Raw genomic sequence first — 21,718 nt, forward strand, 5'->3', positions numbered from 1 at the left:
GATAATGCCATGCTCTAATAATTATTTAAACATTCTTCGTGTTCTTTACCTTTCTGACCACAGGGCTCACGAGCACAGGAACCAATCCTAGTCTCAGCTAAAACTATGTTGGAGAGCTCATCTTTGTTGATCAAAACTGCACGTTCCCTGGCTATCAATCCAAAAGATCCTCCCACGTGGTCTGTACTAGCTGGGCATTCTCATACTGTCTCGGATTCTATCAAGAGTCTTATTACCTCTATCAGGTATTTCTTTTGCAGTAACTTCCTGGTGTCCTCATTTCAGCTGTAATAACTGAGGTGCTGTTCATTAGAAATAATACAGTGTGGTCTTTAGCAGTGTGGTGTTTTTTACTAATGACCATCATTTATTCTTTGTATGATATCTCCCCACAAACACAGTTATATTTGGGTGTTCACACAGTGGGTGACTGCAGCACTCTGCAGCACAGGGAGGGTTGTTTGTGTTCTGTTCTCCTTCCTTGGTTTCACCTCTGATTCAGTTAAAATTAAAAGTAATAGAGAATGCCACGGAGTGAAAGAAATATAGCTGATATTGTCTCCATCTAGATCATGTACCAACATACAGATCTTGAAAAACAGCATTAATTTTTTTAAGTAACATGTAAACATATATGTAAACATGTAACATGTAAACAGCATGTAAATTACATTTGCTATCTCTTCTCTACTGTAGTATTTTCACTTAAGTTTCAAGAATGCTGTGGAAAGACGTGAATATTCTTTATTTTCTGGACTAAATGTACCTGTCCCCTTCCTATTGAAAATTTTAAAGTATAGTTCTGTACTTAACCTCTTAATAGTGATTAGGTCACTATTTTCATGCCATTTTAATTTAAAGTGTGTTTACAGTTTTGCTTATCTTTACACTGCAATAGCAAACTGCATGTCAGGACAAAGTACTTGGAAACTAACCTTTGCTAAAAGGTACCCAGAACTTCATGTCATAATATGTAAGGAATTTTTTTCTGAGGCAGTCAACTGTATTGTGTTGGAGTCTGAATATTTTTCCATTGTGTCTGTTTTATTTCAATGCTGACCTTCGTTATTGAGCCACTCTGGCCATCCTGAGGTTGAATTTGCACTTTTCTTCTGAGGCAACAATTTTTTTTCTGCCCCAGTTTTTGAGAGACATGTCCCTGTGTGTATGAAGTGTGTGGAGAACTCTGTATGTGTATCAAAATCCAACAGATAGAAGAACAAACCTAACTTTTGCCCTCTTTGCTCTCCTCTCACATGCTTTGTGTCATCAGGCAATGAAGTATGCTTGTGTGTATTGATGACAGAGCCTGCCTCATGCCCATCATGCTCAGCTCATTGCTCTGTCTTTCAGGGACAAGGCCCCAGGCCAGCGAGAGTGTGATTTCTCCATTGATGGCATCAACAGATGCATCAGAGACATTGAGCAGGCATCCCTTGCAGCTGTCAGCCAGAGTCTGGCCACCAGGGATGACATCTCAGTTGAGGTAAGGGAGGTAGCTCAAGAGCAAAGCAGTGTCAAGAGGCAGCATTTACCTTTTTTTTTTTTTTTTTTTTCCCATTTGGAGGTTGGAGCTGAGCACCCTTCACAATCTGCCAGTGAGGGGAGGTATATTTATGTTCTTATTGGAATCTTTCTAGGCAAAATTACACACTGGCTGGAGTCTGTCATTCCTGGAAAGATACCAGGGTCACCAGACAGAAGTAGGGATGAAGGTAGTTACTTCTAACCACCACCTCCATATTGCTGTAGCTTACTGTGTTGACATGACCAACAGATAGTTTCTCTGATGCCTTGCCATGTGCAAGTTGGGATATTTCTGCAGCTCATCTGTTACTACAATTCCAGAGATGGAAATGTCAGTAATTTTTTGTAATGTTTATTTTGTCAATAAGTGAAATCTGGAATTGATGCTATCTTCTCATTAAAAAAAGCTTCCTTCCTTGCCTCCCTTCTGTCCCCCACAGTTAGCATAGAGCCAGTACTGTCCTATTTCAGCCATTGTCTCTTTGAGGAAGGTCAATCATGCCAGACTTCCTACAGTCAGCAACTTATATTCAGATTCTAAGCTCAGTATTTAGTGTCTTTTTGTAGTGTTGCTTCCTGAAATTACATATCTGTTTGTGTGTTTCAGTGGTTTCTTTGGCCTATAGCACTGCATATTAGAAACATCTCAGACTAAATGAAACCATACAAAAGAAGTTACAGGAAATAGATCACAGCTAATTTTTTTCTACTTAAATTGTTAAGTTATCTTGTACACCATGTTGAACTGAAGTAAACATTACTGAAAATGGCAGTTATTTATAAAGCAGTACAGGAATGTAACAAAGTGTAAAAACAGTATTTATTTTCTGTTGCCTCTCATGACAGTGAGCTAAACCCTGGCAGCCAAGACATTAAGTGCCTGTGAATTAAAAGCCAGTATTTATGTCTCAACAAGCCCAGTAATATGCTTTTCTTATGGTGTTTTTTTTTTTTTTTTCAGACAATTTCTTCTCCTAGTTTCAAAGTCTACACCAGAGCTTTTTGCTCTTTTACTGTATTGTCTGCTTTGAAGAATGTTTTCTTCATAGTTAAATCAGAGCTCCTGTGGTTTTCTTTGGTTTGTGCAGTAATACTAAATCTTTGGTGGGGCAAGAATAGTGTTGGAGGGTTTTTTTCCCACTGCAGTAAGAAAGAACAGCTACTCCTGAGAGTGCTACTATCAGTTTGAGTAGGAGAAAGCCATCTTCCCCTCCTTCTCCCCAGCCTTGCTGTATAGATCTAAAGAGGAGCAGGCCTATCTCAGGATTCCTGTTGTTGAAACAGGATAAAGGAGAAGAAATAAGTACATAAAGAAAGCCAACAATGTGGACTTTCTGCATCCTACTGCAGTTATTCAGATGACATTCTGAGTATATCTGTTGATCTGAGGGTGGTTTCTGTGGTATGGTACAACTTGGGTAAAGAAGAGCTGTGATAGTAACTGGCAATTTTTCTCCATATTAGGCTCTACAAGAGCAGCTGACATCAGTTGTCCAGGAAATTGGCCACCTCATTGATCCCATAGCTACTGCAGCTCGGGGAGAGGCAGCTCAGCTGGGACACAAGGTACTGCTTTGCCATTATGAAGGTATTTGAAGTCTTGGACAGCTGAACGCTAGGGGAGACTGTGATGGCTTTTTAACTTCTTACAGAAGATCAGATAGAAGCATGTGGTAGGAGGAAACATCTGGGATTTCCAGATTTGGAGCTGAGGCCCAAAAAACCTGTTGATATTTTGGGCAATCAGGAAGATATTTCATTGAGGTTTTTGGTGAGGGGCAGGTTTGTGGAAAAAGGACAAATAAGGGGAAAAAACCCAGCATCTGTACATATGACATATGTGTAGATTCTTCTGTCTCTTGTGCTATACTAACGCTGACTGCAGGACCTGGGGCCCATCACACTCCTGGCTTGTTCAGGAGTCACTGAGTTACAGCTCAAGAATGTATTTATAGCAGAATTTGGCCAGTTGATGAAGTCTGGCCAAGGTTTGTCAGAAGCGGCTTGCAGAACTGTGCCTTGAGTTATGCCAAACATTGAGCCCAAGTCATTAACTGAGGGGAACATGCAGCATGCTTGCTTTGCAGTTGTAGGATATCTGTTGGCCTGTACCAGCCACTGGGTTGCAGTCTAGTGCTTCACCACAAGTGTCCTTTTTAGCACCAACAAACACTGCAGGAATTTGTTGCCATGTGGCTCTCAGGGATGCACAAGGAATAATGAACCGTGTTTGGAGGTGATGTCAGCCCTCCTGCCCTCTCTGGTGTCTGACATTTGGACTCGATCTCGAAGGTCCCTTCCAACCATGATGGTTCTATGATTCTATACATAGCAGAGACCTGTCCAGAGCTGCACTGGTTAAGAGGTTAGGGAGCAGAGGCTGCAAATATAAGCAGTCCCTGAGGTGGACAGAGCGGCCCCAATCCAGTGCTATCCCACTTGAAATCCATCCCCTGCAATGAAGGGGGAGAAATTCCTCCCTTGATTGAGAAGACACTTGTCATGGATACTTCTAAGTACTTTGCAGCTCCTGTGACAGTTTTGAAAATTATTTACTCTGCCTTTAAATGACTGTTTGCACCTGAGAAGGGAGACACATGGCTTTATCATGGAGTGCGAAGGTCTTGTGACCAGACTCATGTGGTCACATAGTACAAAGCAAATACTGAAGAGCACACAAACACTTGGACAATGTTGAGATAACATGGCCCGATGACTGTCAGGGGTTACAGTTCTTCAGTTACACCTGAAGTTACACCTGAAAAACAGGGTTAATGGATTTCTGTGGTTGTTCTGACTTTCTTAGGTAACACAGCTGGCAAGTTACTTTGAACCCTTGGTTTTAGCCGCAGTTGGTGTGGCATCCAAAGCACTGGACCATCAGCAGCAGATGACTGTGTTGGACCAGAGCAAGACCCTAGCAGAATCTGCCTTACAGATGTTGTATGCTGCCAAAGAAGGGGGGGGAAACCCCAAGGTAGGGTTGCTGTGTGTAACAAAGGGGTTATTGGAGATGGGTGGGTGGGTGAGCTGAGAAGGCAGGCAAGGCAGTAAAAACACCACCTACATACTGCATGGCTCAAGGATGGCTCCCCTGACATCTCCAAAGTGTTGTGTGCTGCTGTTCTATGGAAGTGGGGGTAAAGCACACCTGAAGACAAAGTGTCACATCACTGTGGCTCTTTATATAAAGGTGCACAAAGTATGCTTGAGGTAAGAAAGCAATGTGTACCAACATTTTACTGTATTTTTGGATGTGAAAGAATAAAGTGTTCCTTGGCACAGGCTTTGCTTTTTTGGCTTAATTTCATTGAGTCCTTTACACATTTTTTTCTAGAAAAGGTCCTTTTGCTTTTCTTCACAATGTCTATATTTGTTTTTTCTACTCTAAAGAAAATTGGTATTTGTGTTAGAATTATTGTCTTTAACCTGAAGGGGAATTTTTCAGAACTATTATTGTATTGTCTTAATTAACTATGATTTTGATTCATGCATTGATTTGTGCACAGAATGCCCTCTGATGGTCTCATTTTCCCTCTTCCCAGGCATCTCATACTCATGATGCAATCACTGAGGCTGCTCAGCTGATGAAAGAGGCTGTGGATGATATCATGGTTACCTTAAATGAAGCTGCAAGTGAAGTAGGCATGGTTGGAGGTATGGTAGACTCGATAGCAGAGGCTATGAGCAAGGTGAGCACAGAAATCCAGACTCCCTTTTTGGCTTACACTTGAAAGCTGATCCCTGTTGCACGGGGTCAGAAGAGCTGCTGGAGATTCACTTCAGCAATGGTCGGTAACTGACCTGTCACACACTGTGACAGGAAACCCAAAGATTTTTTAATTTTGCAGATCGTGAAATCAAACTGATGTTGGCAGTTGTGCTCACATAAACTAACTGCATGGGTTCTGTCAGTAGAATTACTGCAGAATATTTTTGATCAGTCCTATACTGGTATTTAACTGTGATCTTGGACCTTTTATTTTTGCATCCTTACCCTTATTATCTTGCATCTAAGTTTCCTAAATCAGCAGGCTAAGCTTCAGAGAAGATGTCAAAGCCTGAATTGCTCTGCTATGCTTTTTGTAAAGCATGCTACTGGAAATGGATAGGTGCAAAATGTAAATCATCAATCAAAACAATTGGCTTTACTTCTCTCAAGTTAGTGTTGTTCAGGATTGAAGTCTTTACCAATGAAGGAATCTCACCTTAATTTCCTGTAGAAATGTTTTGTTCCATAGCCATTGTGTGTTCTTTCTACGTTACCTGAGAACAAGTGGTTTGGCCTTGCGTGAGAAGCTGACTTTGCTCTCAAAAACGCTGCACTAAACTCTGTATCTTCTGTGCTTGCAACATGGGCTAAAGTATTTTCTGATCTTCTACACAGTGGTACATTGTTTTCACTTGCATATTTTGAGAGAGTTGATGATGAAGATTAATATAAACTACAGTTACAATACTGCATGTAAAGTATGGTATTTGTTATGACCTAATTATTTCCATACTTTTTTTCCTTCTTCCTTGCAGCTGGATGAAGGTACACCTCCAGATCCCAAGGGAACATTTGTTGATTATCAGACCACTGTAGTGAAATATTCTAAAGCCATTGCTGTAACAGCACAGGAAATGGTAAGATATTTGGTTAGAGCTAAGTACAAACTCTTCTGCTTACATAAGGAACACAGAATGATTTGCAGTATTGTGCAAATCTTCATAATGCTGATTCTCAGTAACCTTATCTCTTCAGGGGTAGTGGAACAAAGGAAGTGATAATTTTATCCATTTAACTCTTGGATGTTAGTGGCATCTTTGTAGGGGTGGCCCTCTACAGGGGGACTGCTGGATTATGTTGCAGTGGTTCTGCACAAAAAATTAATTTACTGTGAGAAGCAAAAGGGAAACATTTCACCTACACACTTTGTCATCAGCCTATTTAACTGTTTCAGAAATACCACCTCACATTTATTATAAAAACCTTATAATCTGTTTTTCCAGATCTCTGTAATACACAGGAATGTAGATCAACATTTCAAATGGGTTTTCTTGCATTTCTGTGATTCACTGAGGATTAACATAAGAAAAAAAGGGCACTTGATGATTCTAGATTTTCTTAACTTGTTTCACAGTAATATTAACCGTAATGTGGTTGCTTCCACTGCTGGTTATTTTTTAGTAGAGACAAGTAGTGCACACACAAGCGTGCACACACAAGTAGTGCTGCACACAAGGTTTTTTTAAGAATTGATTGCTTTTGCAGTCAAGAAAAGTTGATGATCTGCTACCAATGACATAGCACCTTATTGACAAACAGTATAAATTTGCCTAAAACTAGTTTTGCTCCAAGGATGGAATTCCATGGTTTTTGCTAACATAAACTGGAGACAGAAGAAATATCTTTGTTTAAAAGGTAGGCTTTTTTAAAAGAGATTCCATTTTTTTATACTGACATTCTGCTGAGGCATTCTGTGTAGCCTCACCTATTTCTTCGTGGTCCTCTTCACATATCTTAGACATGTTTTGCACCAAACCCCAAATCTTTTTCCGTTTTCATGCTCAGAGACTGGTGTAGGCTAGCTCACCTGTGACAAAACGAGGTGGCTGTGACATACAAAGCCTGCTTCCCCACCAGATCCAAGTGACTGTGTACCTGGCCCCTTGCCCTGCTGCGTCAAAGAGTGAATTACCAGCTCTAACTGCTGCTCTTTGATTACTCTGTGTGTTCTGCCAGTGCCTGGTTCCTGTGACTCTAATAAAGCATGTTTGCTTGAGTTTCCTCATGCGGTTCTTGCTGGAGGACAGTGGTTTTCCCCATTTCATCAGTTGGCCAAACAAATGAGTGTGCTTCTGAGCTGGAGTGTATTAACAAATTATTCTCATGCCTGTCATTTTTCTTTTTCTCTTGCCTGTGTTCTTTTTTCAGATGACTAAGTCGGTTACTAACCCGGAAGAACTGGGAGGACTTGCATCACAAATGACCAATGACTATGGGCATTTGGCTCTTCAGGGCCGAATGGCTGCAGCTACAGCAGAACCAGAGGAGGTCTGCAGCTTTTAGACCTCTTTATTCTCTTTATTTTCTGTACAGGGTGCTGTCAATATGGGTATTCTTTGCCTGTAGAGAATACAATCAGGACAGAGAAAAGTGGCAAGGGGTATTCACCTCGCCCAGCTGCAGCAACATGCTTGCAGCCATTGCCAAAGGCAGTAGGTCCCTGTGGGATCAGGAAGATAATAGGTTTCAAACCACTGGGTAATGTGTTTTCTTTTCAGTGTCACTGTGATGATTCTGAAATGAACGCAGTGAAGGCATTTCCACTGCCTTTGCTTTGTTATCCACTTTTGTACACAAATGCTCCCTCTGCTATGTGTGCTCTGTTTGCCAGACAAACAGATGCACTGCCTCTGGACCACTAGCACTTGGAATGTGGGACTTTGACAGCACATCTGTTCCCAGAAGAATTTCATTTGTTCTACAGTCACTTGATTAAAACCATGATGTCAACCAATTCAATATTAGAGGCTACTTTGGCTGTGCAGATCTCTTTTATGATCCGCTTTTGTTTTCACTAAAAACAGACTTTAAGACACAAACTAGGTGCAGCCAGATGAAAACTCTACCAAGCTTGTCTGCATTGGACAGAAAGGAACAGATAAACATAGCAAAATTGCATCTTTTGAAACTGATGTGAAATCTTATATTATCAAGTTACTTACAAGTAATGTTTCCTTCTTACAAGTTTGTGGAGAGACATGTATTTTTGTCTTTGATATCCACATTGCCCTTCTCCAAACATACTTACTATCCAGTGGGCCTGCATAGGCTGGGGCAGAGCTGTGTGTAGTACTAGAGAGTACAGATCTACTGACTGCATCCTCACTTTTATCACTGCTTATGTGCACAGAGTTTTAACCACCCCAAATTTTTTCAGTCACCATTTGGAATTTCAAACCAGCTTTGCTTCTGTTTCTTTTCAACCTTCCCTTTGATCTGGATATATGCGAATTGTCTGTTCTCCTAGGATATGTGTGAATTGTCTAGTTTTCTCCTGGGAGTTATATTAATCAGCAGATTTTTAACAGAGCTTGGGGACTATGAAAAAACCCTAACATTTTACTTCAAAGGAGTGGCTTATTATCCTACTTGTAAAAAGAGGTGTTGTTATAGGAATCACCCATTCAAAGAATAGAAACCTCTTTGTCATAACCTCAGTCTGACTTCAGAAAGAAACAGCTTGCAATGGTAGTCGACAATTCCATAGACTGGGACAGAACCTCCTAAATTACTTGGGGCTTTCACTTACAGACAGCTTTAAAATACAAAGAAAATTCTTATTTGTTTACTCTATAGCTTTCCTTTGGTCTCATGTATGTTTTGATGGTTTACAAATTACATACATATATGTATACACACACACACACACATATATGCTTTTTTATCTTGACTGTAAGCTATTTCAGGTATAACTTTCTGTCCTGAAAGTGAGATGCAGGAAGCCAGCAGAAGCACAAGTATCTTTTGCTGATGGAACAGCTTTGGTACCTCAGACTCAGACTACTTACTATGCAGGAGAAGGGGGTTCCCCATGCAGTCTTACACTCCTCATAGTGATGGAGATACTTGAACTGTTCACCTCAGCTGCATTAGCCTGTTACAGGAGTTGTTGCACACTGTCTGAGCACAATTACAGAAATCCTTTTGCCTCTCTCTTCTCATTGTGTGCCTTTGGTTATAGAGCACAGACGAACTTTGTCGAGGTTGGGTGAGAAGGTATCTCACTATCACCAGATATATCAGATTGTCTAGATCGAAGACTAAGAGTTTTTGACTTTGTAATTGCATTCCTCTGGTTATACACTACTTGAGTATTTTGTGCTCAGTAGCTACATGAAAAGCAACAGCTTGCATTCAGCTTGATATTGTTCAATTGAATTACCATTTCTGCACGGTTTTTTTCTGCCTGTAGTTGAAATAATTCAACTGGTAACACTAATGACTGTGATTCCTGCTTACTTACTAATCACAATACACATCTATATGCTGAAGTACCTGCAGGTACTAAAACTGTACCACATGTTTTGAAAGAGGAACTGTGCAGCCTGTGCTGTAGGATTATTTATAAATTGGAAGTAGTGAGCATATATCAGTGGTTGGTTCTGGAGAGCTGAGACTCTGCAAGGTTCAAAACCAAACTGTCTCATGCTTTTTGACCCAGTTTCAATGATGTGTATTTTTTACTAAGAGCACATACCTTGAACACAGCTCACTGTGTATAGTTCAGGGGGGATGAAGAAGTGTTATTTAAACATATGCAGCATTTTTGGTGAATCTGGGTGTGCTTGAATCGTGTACCTATGGCTTGGGTTCACACACCTTATGCCTTCTCTTTCCTGCGATGCAGTTCACTAGAGCTCCTGTTTCATCAGCAAGCTTCTGACAGGGTTGTGCTACATGAGTAGATGGCATTACATGTCCTGGTTTTTTCTGATCTCTGCAGAGGCTATACCCATGGGCAGAATGTTGGTAATAAAGATTCACCAGAGTGACCATGTTGACACTGTGTACTGCCATGACATTGATTTAATCACTTTGCTCTTGCTTCCTTTTTTCTCTCTGCCTCCTTTACCATCTAGATAGGGTTCCAGATCAGGACTCGGGTGCAAGAACTTGGCCATGGCTGTATCTTTCTTGTGCAAAAAGCTGGAGCTCTCCAGATTTGCCCTACAGACAGCTACACCAAAAGGGAGTTGATAGAATGTGCTCGTACTGTCACAGAAAAGGTATGACATCCCTCTTATCCCATGATGCTTGTCTGTTGACCTTCCCCAGAGATTAAGCCAATCAAATTGTCCGACTTCAGGAAATATTTTTTTTTAATCTTCCCATTAATAGTATAATACCAGCTGTATTACAATTTCTTCCTTTTCTTTCAAATGTTCAGTGATGAGCCCTTGCTCATGGCTTGTAATGAAAATTATGCTTCATCCCAGAGGGAGACTAGTCCAAAGCTAATACCAAAGGCAGGAGATATGCCTTATGAAGCATTCCTTTGGAAATAACTAAGTCCATGTGCATGGCCACAGTTACAGAGATAAAATTGGTCGGTGGCACCAGATCTCATGTAGCAATGTCCTCCCTTTTAAGACTGGGCCAATGCATTAAACTAGTGCACTTAGAACTGTGTCTTCTAACTATTCCCCTTTAATTTTAGAAAACCTTTAGTTTTATGATGACTACTGCACAGAGAGAGCAAATAAGGAAAAGAGGAAGGAAAGGTTTACTAAAGTTTGCAAAATGACACTGTGGAATGAATTTCCATTGTTGATTCCAGTCATGTTAAAGAGCTGGCTTCACTCAGCAGTCCATGATGAGGCTTTCTTTTGATGAACTCCTTATTGCTTGATGTTGTTTCCAGGTCTCCTTAGTTTTATCTGCCCTTCAAGCAGGAAACAAAGGCACACAAGCCTGTATCACTGCAGCCAGTGCTGTCTCTGGGATAATTGCAGATCTAGACACCACTATCATGTTTGCTACAGCTGGAACACTTAATGCTGAGAACAACGAATCATTTGCAGACCACAGGTCAGTGTAACTGGAAAAGATGGAAGAGCATGTGCACAGGTGAACTGACAGAAGTGACCAGCATGTGGAAATCAATTTTTCCCATGAATGAAAGTGAGCAAGGCAGTGGAGTGTGCAGTAGGAAAACTGGAATATTGATAGAGGAAAACAAACTTCACTTTGGTTGTTTCTTTGAGGAAAGAATTCTAAAAAGCTGGGGAACATCTTGCTGAGAGCACTTCCAACTGCAAACAAACAGCAATTGTAGCAGTGTTTTGCCTTCTGTCTTTATTCAAGCTGCCTCACTGCACAGACTGCCATGTGCTATTATTCCAGTACTGAAAATTAGCTGTCTGTGACATTGAAGAGGAAACTTTTATATACTTTTTTCCAGCAGCTGTTCTTGACTGTCTGTTCGTTTGTATTGCTAAATCAGGCTTATGGTTAAATCTGTTGTGGACAGCAGTGATGGAAACAGCACAGCTATGCCACACATTTTCCCTTTTGGCAGAGATAAGTCCCTTTTTCCTTGAAATAGCATCTGAAACCAATTAATTCCATAGTGTTTTTCATCACATTAAGAGATTTGCATGGGACATCCTTTGCAGTAAAACCCAGGGCCTCACAGCCAAGGCACTGACTTACTGCTGCCCAGCTTGGCTGGACAACACAGCAGTTGTTTCCTGCCTTATCAGTGGCTCAAGAAAGGAAAGATACAGTGATGTGCAGCTCTTCAGATTGAAAGTCAGGGATTTTCATACAGGTGTCATGAATTTCCAGACTGACATTTTACATTAATATGGTTCTAGTTCTCGGTTAACTTGACAGTTTGTGAAGTGAACTCAAAATGGCTTCTTCTTATACCCAGATTTTGGTTTAGATTCATTGTCTTATATGTCAAAGTATGTATATGGTGGGGGAGGAACCCTGATTGGGTCACTTTATCCCTTTCTTTTGCCTTTCTTAGTACTGCTTTCCTCACAAATAACAATTTTAGCTGCTTTCCAATATTCAGGTTAAGATGAAAGTCTGACAGCTGTTACTTTTCCCACAGTGTGTGTAGCCAGATATTCTTTTGGTATTAAAATGCTAAGTTCTCCTCTGCTGCTGACCTACCTCATTTCTTTTTGACATGGAGTCATTTTAATAATCAGCCTTGCCTGTAGCCCAAAATATGATGCTACTGTTTTAAGAATAGTCTTTTTCTTTTTTTTTTTTTTTTTTTTCACTTGGAGCCTGGCCTGTGGTATATTAAAATGAGTGACCACTAGCATGATGACTTTTATCAGCTCTTTTATATAACTGTTAGTCACCATAACATTGAAAACCACGTTTTTTTCCTCTTCTCCTTTTCCACTTTCTTCCCTTCTTCGTCTTTTCTTTTTTTGCTACAGGGAAAATATTCTGAAAACAGCAAAAGCTTTAGTTGAAGATACAAAGTTGTTGGTTTCTGGTGCTGCCTCAAGTCAGGACAAACTGGCCCAAGCAGCTCAGTCATCAGCTAACACCATCACTCAACTTGCTGAGGTAGTAAAATTGGGAGCAGCCAGCTTGGGATCTGATGATCCTGAAACACAGGTGAGACATTTTAAAGTGTTTCTGATACTCAAACAGACCACAGGCAGTTTGAATTTTATAATTTGTGGGACTTCTGGTTTTAAGCAACACAATGGGATTCTTTTCTTCTGGGACGTTCCTGGGTTTATTCCAACATCACTGTTGTGTTAGAGTATACAATCAAAAGGTTAAAGCACTGAGTGGAACTAGACAGGCCTGTGTGTAACGCTTTGGCTTTTATTTCATGGGAGTGTTTCTGCTGGGATACTTTTAGAGAAGTATTTGTCCTGTTTTTCATAAGTTGTGTTTAAAGCTACTTACAGCTTAGAACTGGGCTGTGCACTGTGTGCTGCTTGCGCAGGCTGCCCAGCTCTTGGCACTCTCTAGCTAGATCTGAATTGCTTTTCATTTAACTCAGTAACTTCAGCCCTTATTGCAGGTTATCTCAAGTATTTCTTCAGTTGTTTATTTGGATCTTGGTGAAGTGGAGGTTGGCAAGCATGTTGCAGGTGTGCCTGTCAAGGTGTCAAATTAGTTTGTAAAAGCTTGCTTGCTTGCATAATGCTCTGAAGGGATGGGTGTTGTGTTTTGCTTGACAGACTAAGCTTGCAAGTTGTTCCTCTCTAGGAAAATACTGCTGAAAGCACTTCTTTTATTTTTATTATGATGCCCATAAACTAACAACATTTTCAAAACACTTATCACAGGTTATTTCTCTCTATATATAAAAGCTGACTTTACAGTACTTAGAATAGAAGCTATTTTGTGCACAACTAATTATTTATTTGGAGCAATTTTATATTGCCAGTTTGAAACTGTAGCTGCTTCTAATAGCTTTGTCACACAATGCTTTCACATTTTCTCATTGCTGCAACACTCACTTTGCCTGGTGCAATAGAGTTTTGGTTGTCTTACGCTACAAGATGTAAGCATCTGGACATCAGAGAAAGTCATCGGTCTGTCCTGTGTCTCAGGTTCTTATCTTATTTCTGAGATCAAAGATCTTCTGAGCTACCAAAAACTGAATAAACTTTTCAGGAAAAACCAAGTCTTCGATTCTGTGTAATTTACAGTGAACTGTAAACACAAAGGAATGAGACTGTTTTCTTATTATTTATAATGTCGCAGAAGTGCAGTTTTTGGGAAGTGATTGTTCCACACTTCTTAATTTCTTTTTTCTCATGCGTCTTTCAACATTTTCCTTAAAGTCAATTGTTCCGAATTCCAGCAAAATACTTGAACCATCTGAATTTTTACTAGTGGAAAAGGGCTTGGAGGAGAGAATTATTCCAATAATACTCCAAAATAATTAACAAGCCTGATGTAGTGTCTATTTTGTCTAGCTCTTTTGTCCTTGAACTTGGGCTTAGGAGACAGTATCTCCAGATTTGACTTCTCCTGATTTTATGGCCAACCCATTTATTCAGCTTTACTTCTGTATAGTCTCTTACAGAGGTTCAGCTTCCTTTTCCCCAAAAGAAAATCTCCCCCTAAGGTTCAGCCATATCACATATATTTGAGATTTCGGAGCTCGTACAAAACTGCAGCATTAGACTGTAAGCTTAAAAGATATATTAAAAGAAATATTTTCTTTCTTTGATCCTGCTTCTACCTGAAGAGAAAGGTAAAGCTCCTCTTAAGAAAGCTCAGAGGAAGAAAATCCTACCTGCAATCAGCTTTTCTCTATAGATTCTCTATAGATTTTGACTCATTTTATGAAACACTGTAGCTATCAACATAGCTTTTACTCTTCTAGAATATTACATGTTTTACTGGGGTAGAAGGAAGGTGCTATTATCTGTGTACCAGTAGCAGATTTTGTTTAGCTGTGTCTGAAAACTATACCCTCATGCAGACTACTATTTCTTGCCTGAAGATTACAGCTATTTCCATTCCTATAGGTTGTACTGATCAATGCTATCAAGGATGTTGCAAAGGCCCTTTCTGATCTCATTGGTGCTACCAAAGGAGCTGCCAGCAAACCAGCAGATGATCCATCAATGTACCAGCTTAAAGGTGCTGCCAAGGTAAACCATAATTCTTATCTTTTATTTGATAGTGTCTGTGCAATCACACTTGATAGACGTGTGAAGCTTGGATTTCAGCAGTTTCTGGTTGCCTGAGATCTCATCTATTTTTTTTTTTCATTATCATCCTTGCATGGTACAGAAAAGTAAGAAGACACCATTGAGCTTCCATGAAGCTATCATTTTTTGTAGGCTGTCAGATGACTTCTTGGTTTTTGATGGCAGAACTGCAATGCTTCTGAAGAGAAACTTCCTTCTTTTGCAAGTCTATGTGCTGTCAAGGTTCTCCTTTAATAATGTTATAGACTACATTTTTTCTAGTATAAAAATGGTACCTAAATCCTACACTGTGAAAATTTACATATGCTTAGCATGCAACCTCCTTATTTAGACCCTCGAGCTTGAGAGAGAGAGGGAGGAATGGATAAAGGTGGGAAAAGACCCCCAATAACTTTACAGTTGGATATTATGCACTTCTGACCCCTCTCTCCTAGGTCTTTTCAGGAAGGACACAGGTATCAAAGCTCAAAACTTGCATAGACTATGTAATACCTGTCATAATTTGTGCTCTATGCTTTTTGCTTGAGTGTGGGATGTGTTATGACATTGCCTTAAAAAGATTTTGTAGCTTCACATCTACAAAATATTTCCAGATGTGGAGATGCAGGCAGTACAGCTTCTGCTTTCCCATTATCAGAGAGTCATGGTAGCTTCCTTCTTAGCTGGAAGCTCTTCATGCTCTCCTGTCTGTTCCTTGCCTGTAAGACCCAGGCCTCTCTTTCAGAGCATGATAAACGTTTCTTATTTTTTCATATTTGCTGTCATTTGTATCTCCTAATGAGACATAGGAAAGGCATAATTATTACAGCAATGATAAGACCATTGGGTTTGTAACAGGACCAGTAACCCCAGTTCTGTATCAGTGTTTGGGCTTGTGGCTGGTGTTTGGCTGCTTGCTGACCTGGGGTTTTACCTGATTGCAGACAAAGCTCTGGGTAGATTTCAAAAAGGAAACATCTCAGTTCACATCTTTCAACTTGCACTGTAAGATGTGCAGAAAGAAAAGAACCTAACAGAATCAGTCTGTTTAAGAGACCTACACTGGAAATGTTGAAATTTTCCCATTTTTTTGTAAAATTTTTGCCTAGACACACTTAAGATGGCATCACTCTGCAGATAACTGTCCTGTTTCTGCAGCGTACAGGTGGCTTTCAGAAACTGGCCTACAAGAGAGTTAGTACATCTTAAGACTGTCAGAAGTAATAATGCCACCTTGTTTAATTATCCTTGTTTCATACCCTGCTGTCTGGAAAATGGGAGGAAGCAATCACGTAGTTTTGACTTTGCCTCTTTCTTCTTCAGGTGATGGTAACAAATGTCACATCACTTTTGAAGACTGTTAAAGCAGTAGAAGATGAAGCTACTCGAGGGACAAGAGCTCTTGAGGCCACAATTGAATACATCAAACAGGAACTCACGGTACAGAACAAAATTGCTCTGTGTGGCAGTTATTGAAAGTCTGCTCTTACACAGCTTGCCCTGACACTCCTCCTCAAGCTGTGCTTTACTGCTTTGCTGTGTGTTGGGTGCAGTTTCATCCCCTCTATTTGTTGAAAATCATCTGTGAAAGTTGAATTACAATGCCCCCTCAGTCACTACCAGTCCCCACTTTGAGATACAGAGTGGTGCTGTCATGTACAGATCTGGAAGCAGCTGTTTCTTTGCACTGTAGACATTAACATTCATTACAGAGATTGTTTCTGTGTCCAATGCTGTTCACTTCCTTTTGATCCTGGCTCTGGTAATGTCTCCTCGGAATCACGGCCATGTTACCCCTGCAGTTTAATCTTGTTTCTATATTTCTCGTATTATGAAATGATACTACTGGGGATACATAGCTTGCTATCTGATATTCTGTCTGAGCAGTAATGAGCAATAGCAAGGAATTCCCTCCCAGTTAAGGTTTTTATATAATGACAATTGTTTTCTTTTATCTTTAAGATATAAAAGTCCAGCCTCTGAGCTGCAGCTTTCAGTTATTTCAGTTAATACTTTTTTTTACTTGTACACCAGTTGTAGCTAGATGGGAGTTATACTCACATGTTTGTAAAGAAGCCAGACTTCTTTTCCTTCCTTTACTTACAGTCCATTTTTATTTTAAAAAATATAGACACAGTCTTCAGCAGAGAACACTTTGCTGTGTGGTCTGTGATTTTACAACTGTAACTGTACTGGCACAATTTTGCCTTGTCAAGTGCTCTCCATAAAAAAAATCTCATTTTCATTGTGTGAGCAATGCTGTTTTAATGAAGAAATAATTTATTTTTTTTTAATATCTGTATGTAGTTGTTGGGAATTGATACAGTGTCTGCAGCAGTGAAAAACCTTTTGCTTCCCTACCTGGTCAGGAATGTTCTATTTAATATCTAGTGTATGTTACTGTTATGTACCCTCATGAAGTCCTGGCTCAGTTCCTTCTCATAACTCCAACCTAAAACCTTTCCATCTCTGTCATTGAAGGATTGCACATTATCAGATCTGCTTTCTCAGTCTGGTTGGTATCTCTGAAATGTTCCTCCTCCTCCTTTTGCTTTTGTCAGCATTGCTAAGGAATGGGTTTGTGGTGGTGGTGGTAGCCATTTCACAGGGAGAGAAGTGGAGTGCTCGGAGAGGGTTGAGAGGAACCAAGTATGGTGTGTATGTGCTCAAGGAGATGCATCAAGCTTGACCTGCAACTCCAAGGACTGAATCTAAGAAATGTTGAGCAATGTCCTTCACATATTTAGCTATATTTTGTAACGTTGTTTTATTTCTGTATTGAGAAGGTCAAAAGCTGATGAACTGGAAGCATGAGATTAGCCAGGCTTATTTTTTGCCCAGACATTTGCATTCAGTGACCACCAGACTGCTTAAATTGCTCGATGAAGAAACCTCTTCTCATTAATTGTGCACTCCAAATTGCCACTGCACAGTTAAAGAATGGCAAGGGGATAGAGACTAAAGCTTGGGACAAGGAAATAAAAGATAAAAATAAGGTTATCCAGCTCTTAACCTACATTTTGCCACCATTCATGTTTTTCAGTATTCATGAGTGTGTACTGTCCAATAATTTTAACTATTTTCCCACAATTCACTCTGCAAAACTCTATCTTTAGGTCTCTAAGGGAGACTAAATATAGCATAAGAGACAATGCTCCACCTCCACTTTTTTGAGACATCTGAATATTTTAGTGATGTTCTCAGTCTCTCCTTCACTGTGTAGCAATAAAAGCTTAGTAGGGCCCAGCACTGCAGGGAAGTATCTCTTCTTCTGAGTAGACTATCTAAACAGCAGTCAGAATAAAAAAAAATTCATTAAAGGAACAGTGATCCTTTTGATCATGTAACACTCTGGATAGCTGTCTGCAACAAACTACCATCTAGGTAGGTAGATTGCAGATGAGATGAATGGGTTAAATTTTCTTGGTGTGCTTCCCTCAGCTTCTTGTTTCTCTCTGCTGTCTCTAGGTGAGCAGGCTTATCAGGACCAGCCTCTTGACAAGCAAGGCTGATACTCAAGTACTCTGAACATGTTTCTAATTTCCTGCTGCTCTAAGGCTGCTTCCAGTTGCTGTCCCTTTTGTGGTTGTTCTGTTTTGGCTTGAATGGTATCAGGTTTTCCTTCTGCTTTCACTTTTAGGTGTTTCAGTCCAGCCACGTTCCAGAAAAGACATCATCACCTGAAGAATCAATCCGGATGACGAAAGGAATCACCATGGCAACTGCCAAAGCTGTTGCAGCTGGGAACTCATGCAGGCAGGAGGATGTGATTGCTACAGCAAATCTGAGCCGCAAAGCAGTATCTGACATGCTGACAGCTTGCAAGGTAAAGATTTAGTTCCTTGCCTAAGACTAATTTCTTTTTTTCTTGGGGTGTGTGTGTGTGTGTGTGTCTCTAAATCCCTTGAATGCTATGGTTTCTGTTCAGTTTTCTCTATATTAATGCTCTACTTTTCATATGAGAAAATGGTTCTGATAATTTTAAGAGAATGCCTTTCAGAAAGGATTTTCAGTGCTATGCACAAAAAAAAAAAACCAACAAAAAAAAACCAGCAGCACTGATATTGACTGTTTTCTTTTTGTGAAAATGAGAAGTTTTATTTCACATAAAATTTTGTAGTTTTCAGTCTTAAGCTGAAAGACAACCCATGCAACTGGTAGAATATAGAGATAATCCTCTGGTCTCAAATCTTATTTCAGTATTTCTAGGAAAAATGAAAGGAATAACAAAAGGAATCATTTAAGTATGGCTTTAGTATTCCTTTGCCCCTTAACCAAACCTGTCAGTTTGCTTGGTTTCTGTGCTTTTCAAAAGTGTGTTTTGTCTTTGCACTGAAAATATTGGTATCCTGTTTTCTACACTTGCTTGAGCTTAGACAAGTTTCAAAAACTGACTTGAGCTCTGGGGGAAACGTGTCATATAAATGGTTCTTAAGCTGTTTGGCTTTGTTCTGATAATAAAAAAGACCTAAGTATGCATTAAAAAAAAATACAAAACATTAAAAAATTATAAAGACTTCATTCCTTTTGGTCTTCAATTGTAACAGTAAAGTTCCTTTACCTGTAAATTATACTTATTTTTTAACCTTTATGTGTATGGAACTGTCAGTAAAATAATGGTCTGCTCTGTAAGATGTCAGATTTTCAGTGTTTGGTCAAATCCTAACTGCCTGTCATTCCTAGATTAATTTTTAGCCTAATACTGCCCAGGTTAATCTTGTTTTGAAAATGATCCTTGCACAAAAGTCCAGCTTTCAATATAAGTTAGAACTAGATAATAAAGAAAAGATTGAATAAAGCCTTTTTTAAACTTCTTTTTCTGACAGGGTTTTAGTGTCTAACAGACCTCAGCCACTTTGCATACTTCACACTTTGGTTCTGTCCTTTCCACTTCATAAACTCAGAAGGTCAACAAAACAAAGCAGCACTAAGTGCATGGGAAAAGTGAGAGACAAACATGAGAACTACCATAGCCTACTATGTCTTAGGCACAATCCAGTTAATAGAAACTTCTAAGGGGAGGCCAAGAACAGTTTATAGTTGTGCAACATTTTGACAGATAATTCAGGCATGAATTCAGCTGCTGGAGCATGCTAAGTATCCTTTTTCATTTGGAAGTGCAGCCACATTTTTGTTTCGAACAGGCAGCAAATTCTCAGCAAGAGAATCCTTTATTTCCAAAAATATTATGAACACATTCACTTATACAAAGCACAGCCCCCCTGGTTATGTTGAACATTTAATGCTGAACATTCATCTTTTTGTGCTTACATTTGCTCCCAGCTAATTTAATAGTCTCAGAGTTCATGCATTACTCCAAGGTCCAACAGGCTGCAACTTCTTGCAAGGTGAACAATGGAGGTCAGGGATGCTGGAAAAGCATTTGTGATCTTCACAAAGAAAGAAATCTACAGTAGGAAAATATCTGGGAATCATTTTATTTAGCCTGTACTGATACACCAACAAGGAGGTATTCTTAAACAGGAGGTATTCTTAAACTCCTCTGTGAATGAGTCTCCCCTAATCTAATTTAATAAGGAACATTCAAACTTAACAGCAGATTTCCTAGAGAGTGGTTTAGAACAATAAAGGCAAAGGCTTAAGATCTAGTTCTATCTTGTGTAGCTTTCCTAAAATCAACAGTTTTTGAGCAAACAGGAGAAAAAGTCTCCAGGTATAATAATTTTAAGCTCTATGTAAACTGTATTACAAAGTATCCATGTCATTTAATGAAGCCTTTAAATAAAAAATTTGTACCAGACTTTGTTTAAAAAACCCTGTTTCTACAAATTTAATGTAGAGACTTAATAATCTTACTCCGTTAGTTTCTGCAAATTGATGCTTTATCAGATATTTCCATGATAAGCCACATCCCTTGACTTTTAGGGGCAGACACCAGCAGTCTTAGCCTTGCTTTGCCATAAAGCATAATGCAGTGGAGCTTGGGTTTTGTGACATTTGACAGATACTGTCCAGGGTGATTAAGCTAGTTTGTACAATAAGCACTGACAAATAATCAGATTTTGACATCCTTTTGGCTAAGGTAAAAGTGCATGTATGTCATCTGTGGTAGGACTGTAAAGAACAAAGCTCAGAATTCCCTGGTGTCAGCAATTTAAATTTAAGTTCCATTTCATTGCCAGCTGCCTAAGGCAAGTAGTATAAGAGAGAGACTGCTTAGCTGGTATGTATATGGTTGGGCTCCTTCTGCTACACATGAATTTACAGTGCTCATTACTAATTCTATGCTTATTAAGTAGGTATCATTTCAAGAGACAATCAGGTTGATTACAGTGGGTATAATGAACCACAACAGTGCTCATTTAAGTCAGTGGAAATGCTGTAATTACATTTACTGAAGGTTAGAGCAGGCCCTAAGATAATAACAATTCCTGTCTATTACCTGTTTGTAACTCTGCAGTAAGTAATCTGTGTGTAATATCATGACTTGGAATGACTGCTGTTGGAAAAGAAACAGGTATGAAAGGTCTGTCAAAAGCAGAGAAAATAATTGCATCAATGATTTAGATCATTGCATAGCCTGTAGATTGAGGAATATGGTTATTTACCTTTTCCCAGCAGTCATTAGACTCTATCTAGAATGCTGCATCCAGTTTGGGGCTTTCCAAACAAAGAAAGGCACAGATGAAACTGGAGCAAGCTCAGCAGAGCCCACCCGGATGGCTGGGGCTTGAGCACACAGCCTGTGAGCAGACACTGAAAAGCTGCCTCCTGGGCCTGGGGAAATGTGTTTGGGGGCCCTCTAAAACCTACCTGGACATTGCAGAGGGGATGCAGTGCTGGGCTATGGGCCTGAGGTGCATGGCAGGGGAAGGAAATGCAGTGGTCAAAATTTGAAACATGAGAACTTCCAGTTATTCTACTATGGGGATAATTAAGCATTGAGACAGGGTTCAAAGTATGTGAAGTCTCCAGCTTTGGAGGTTTTCAAAGACTGAAGTGAACTGCTCTGGATTTAATGTTGACACAGCTGTAAGGCAGGAGGTTG

At 39.7% G+C, this 21,718-nt stretch overlaps 1 protein-coding gene across 3 annotated transcripts in view; it reads left to right on the forward strand.

The window, feature by feature from the left end:
* TLN2 (talin 2) overlaps positions 1 to 21,718 on the forward strand; it is a 154,137-nt gene that overhangs the window by 113,403 nt on the left and 19,016 nt on the right. For all 3 annotated transcript variants that reach the window (XM_030456686.1, XM_030456687.1, XM_030456688.1), the window contains 13 exons: positions 64 to 245; positions 1,354 to 1,486; positions 2,992 to 3,093; positions 4,334 to 4,504; positions 5,073 to 5,219; positions 6,055 to 6,156; positions 7,448 to 7,567; positions 10,159 to 10,305; positions 10,941 to 11,107; positions 12,481 to 12,664; positions 14,545 to 14,670; positions 16,033 to 16,149; positions 18,350 to 18,535. In XM_030456686.1, the coding sequence (XP_030312546.1) occupies positions 64 to 245; positions 1,354 to 1,486; positions 2,992 to 3,093; positions 4,334 to 4,504; positions 5,073 to 5,219; positions 6,055 to 6,156; positions 7,448 to 7,567; positions 10,159 to 10,305; positions 10,941 to 11,107; positions 12,481 to 12,664; positions 14,545 to 14,670; positions 16,033 to 16,149; positions 18,350 to 18,535 (1,884 nt within the window). The remainder of the gene's footprint in view (positions 1 to 63; positions 246 to 1,353; positions 1,487 to 2,991; positions 3,094 to 4,333; positions 4,505 to 5,072; positions 5,220 to 6,054; positions 6,157 to 7,447; positions 7,568 to 10,158; positions 10,306 to 10,940; positions 11,108 to 12,480; positions 12,665 to 14,544; positions 14,671 to 16,032; positions 16,150 to 18,349; positions 18,536 to 21,718) is intronic.

Source organism: Calypte anna, chromosome 10 (genome assembly GCF_003957555.1).
Source record: "Calypte anna isolate BGI_N300 chromosome 10, bCalAnn1_v1.p, whole genome shotgun sequence".
In the NCBI taxonomy this organism is placed as follows: domain Eukaryota; kingdom Metazoa; phylum Chordata; class Aves; order Apodiformes; family Trochilidae; genus Calypte; species Calypte anna.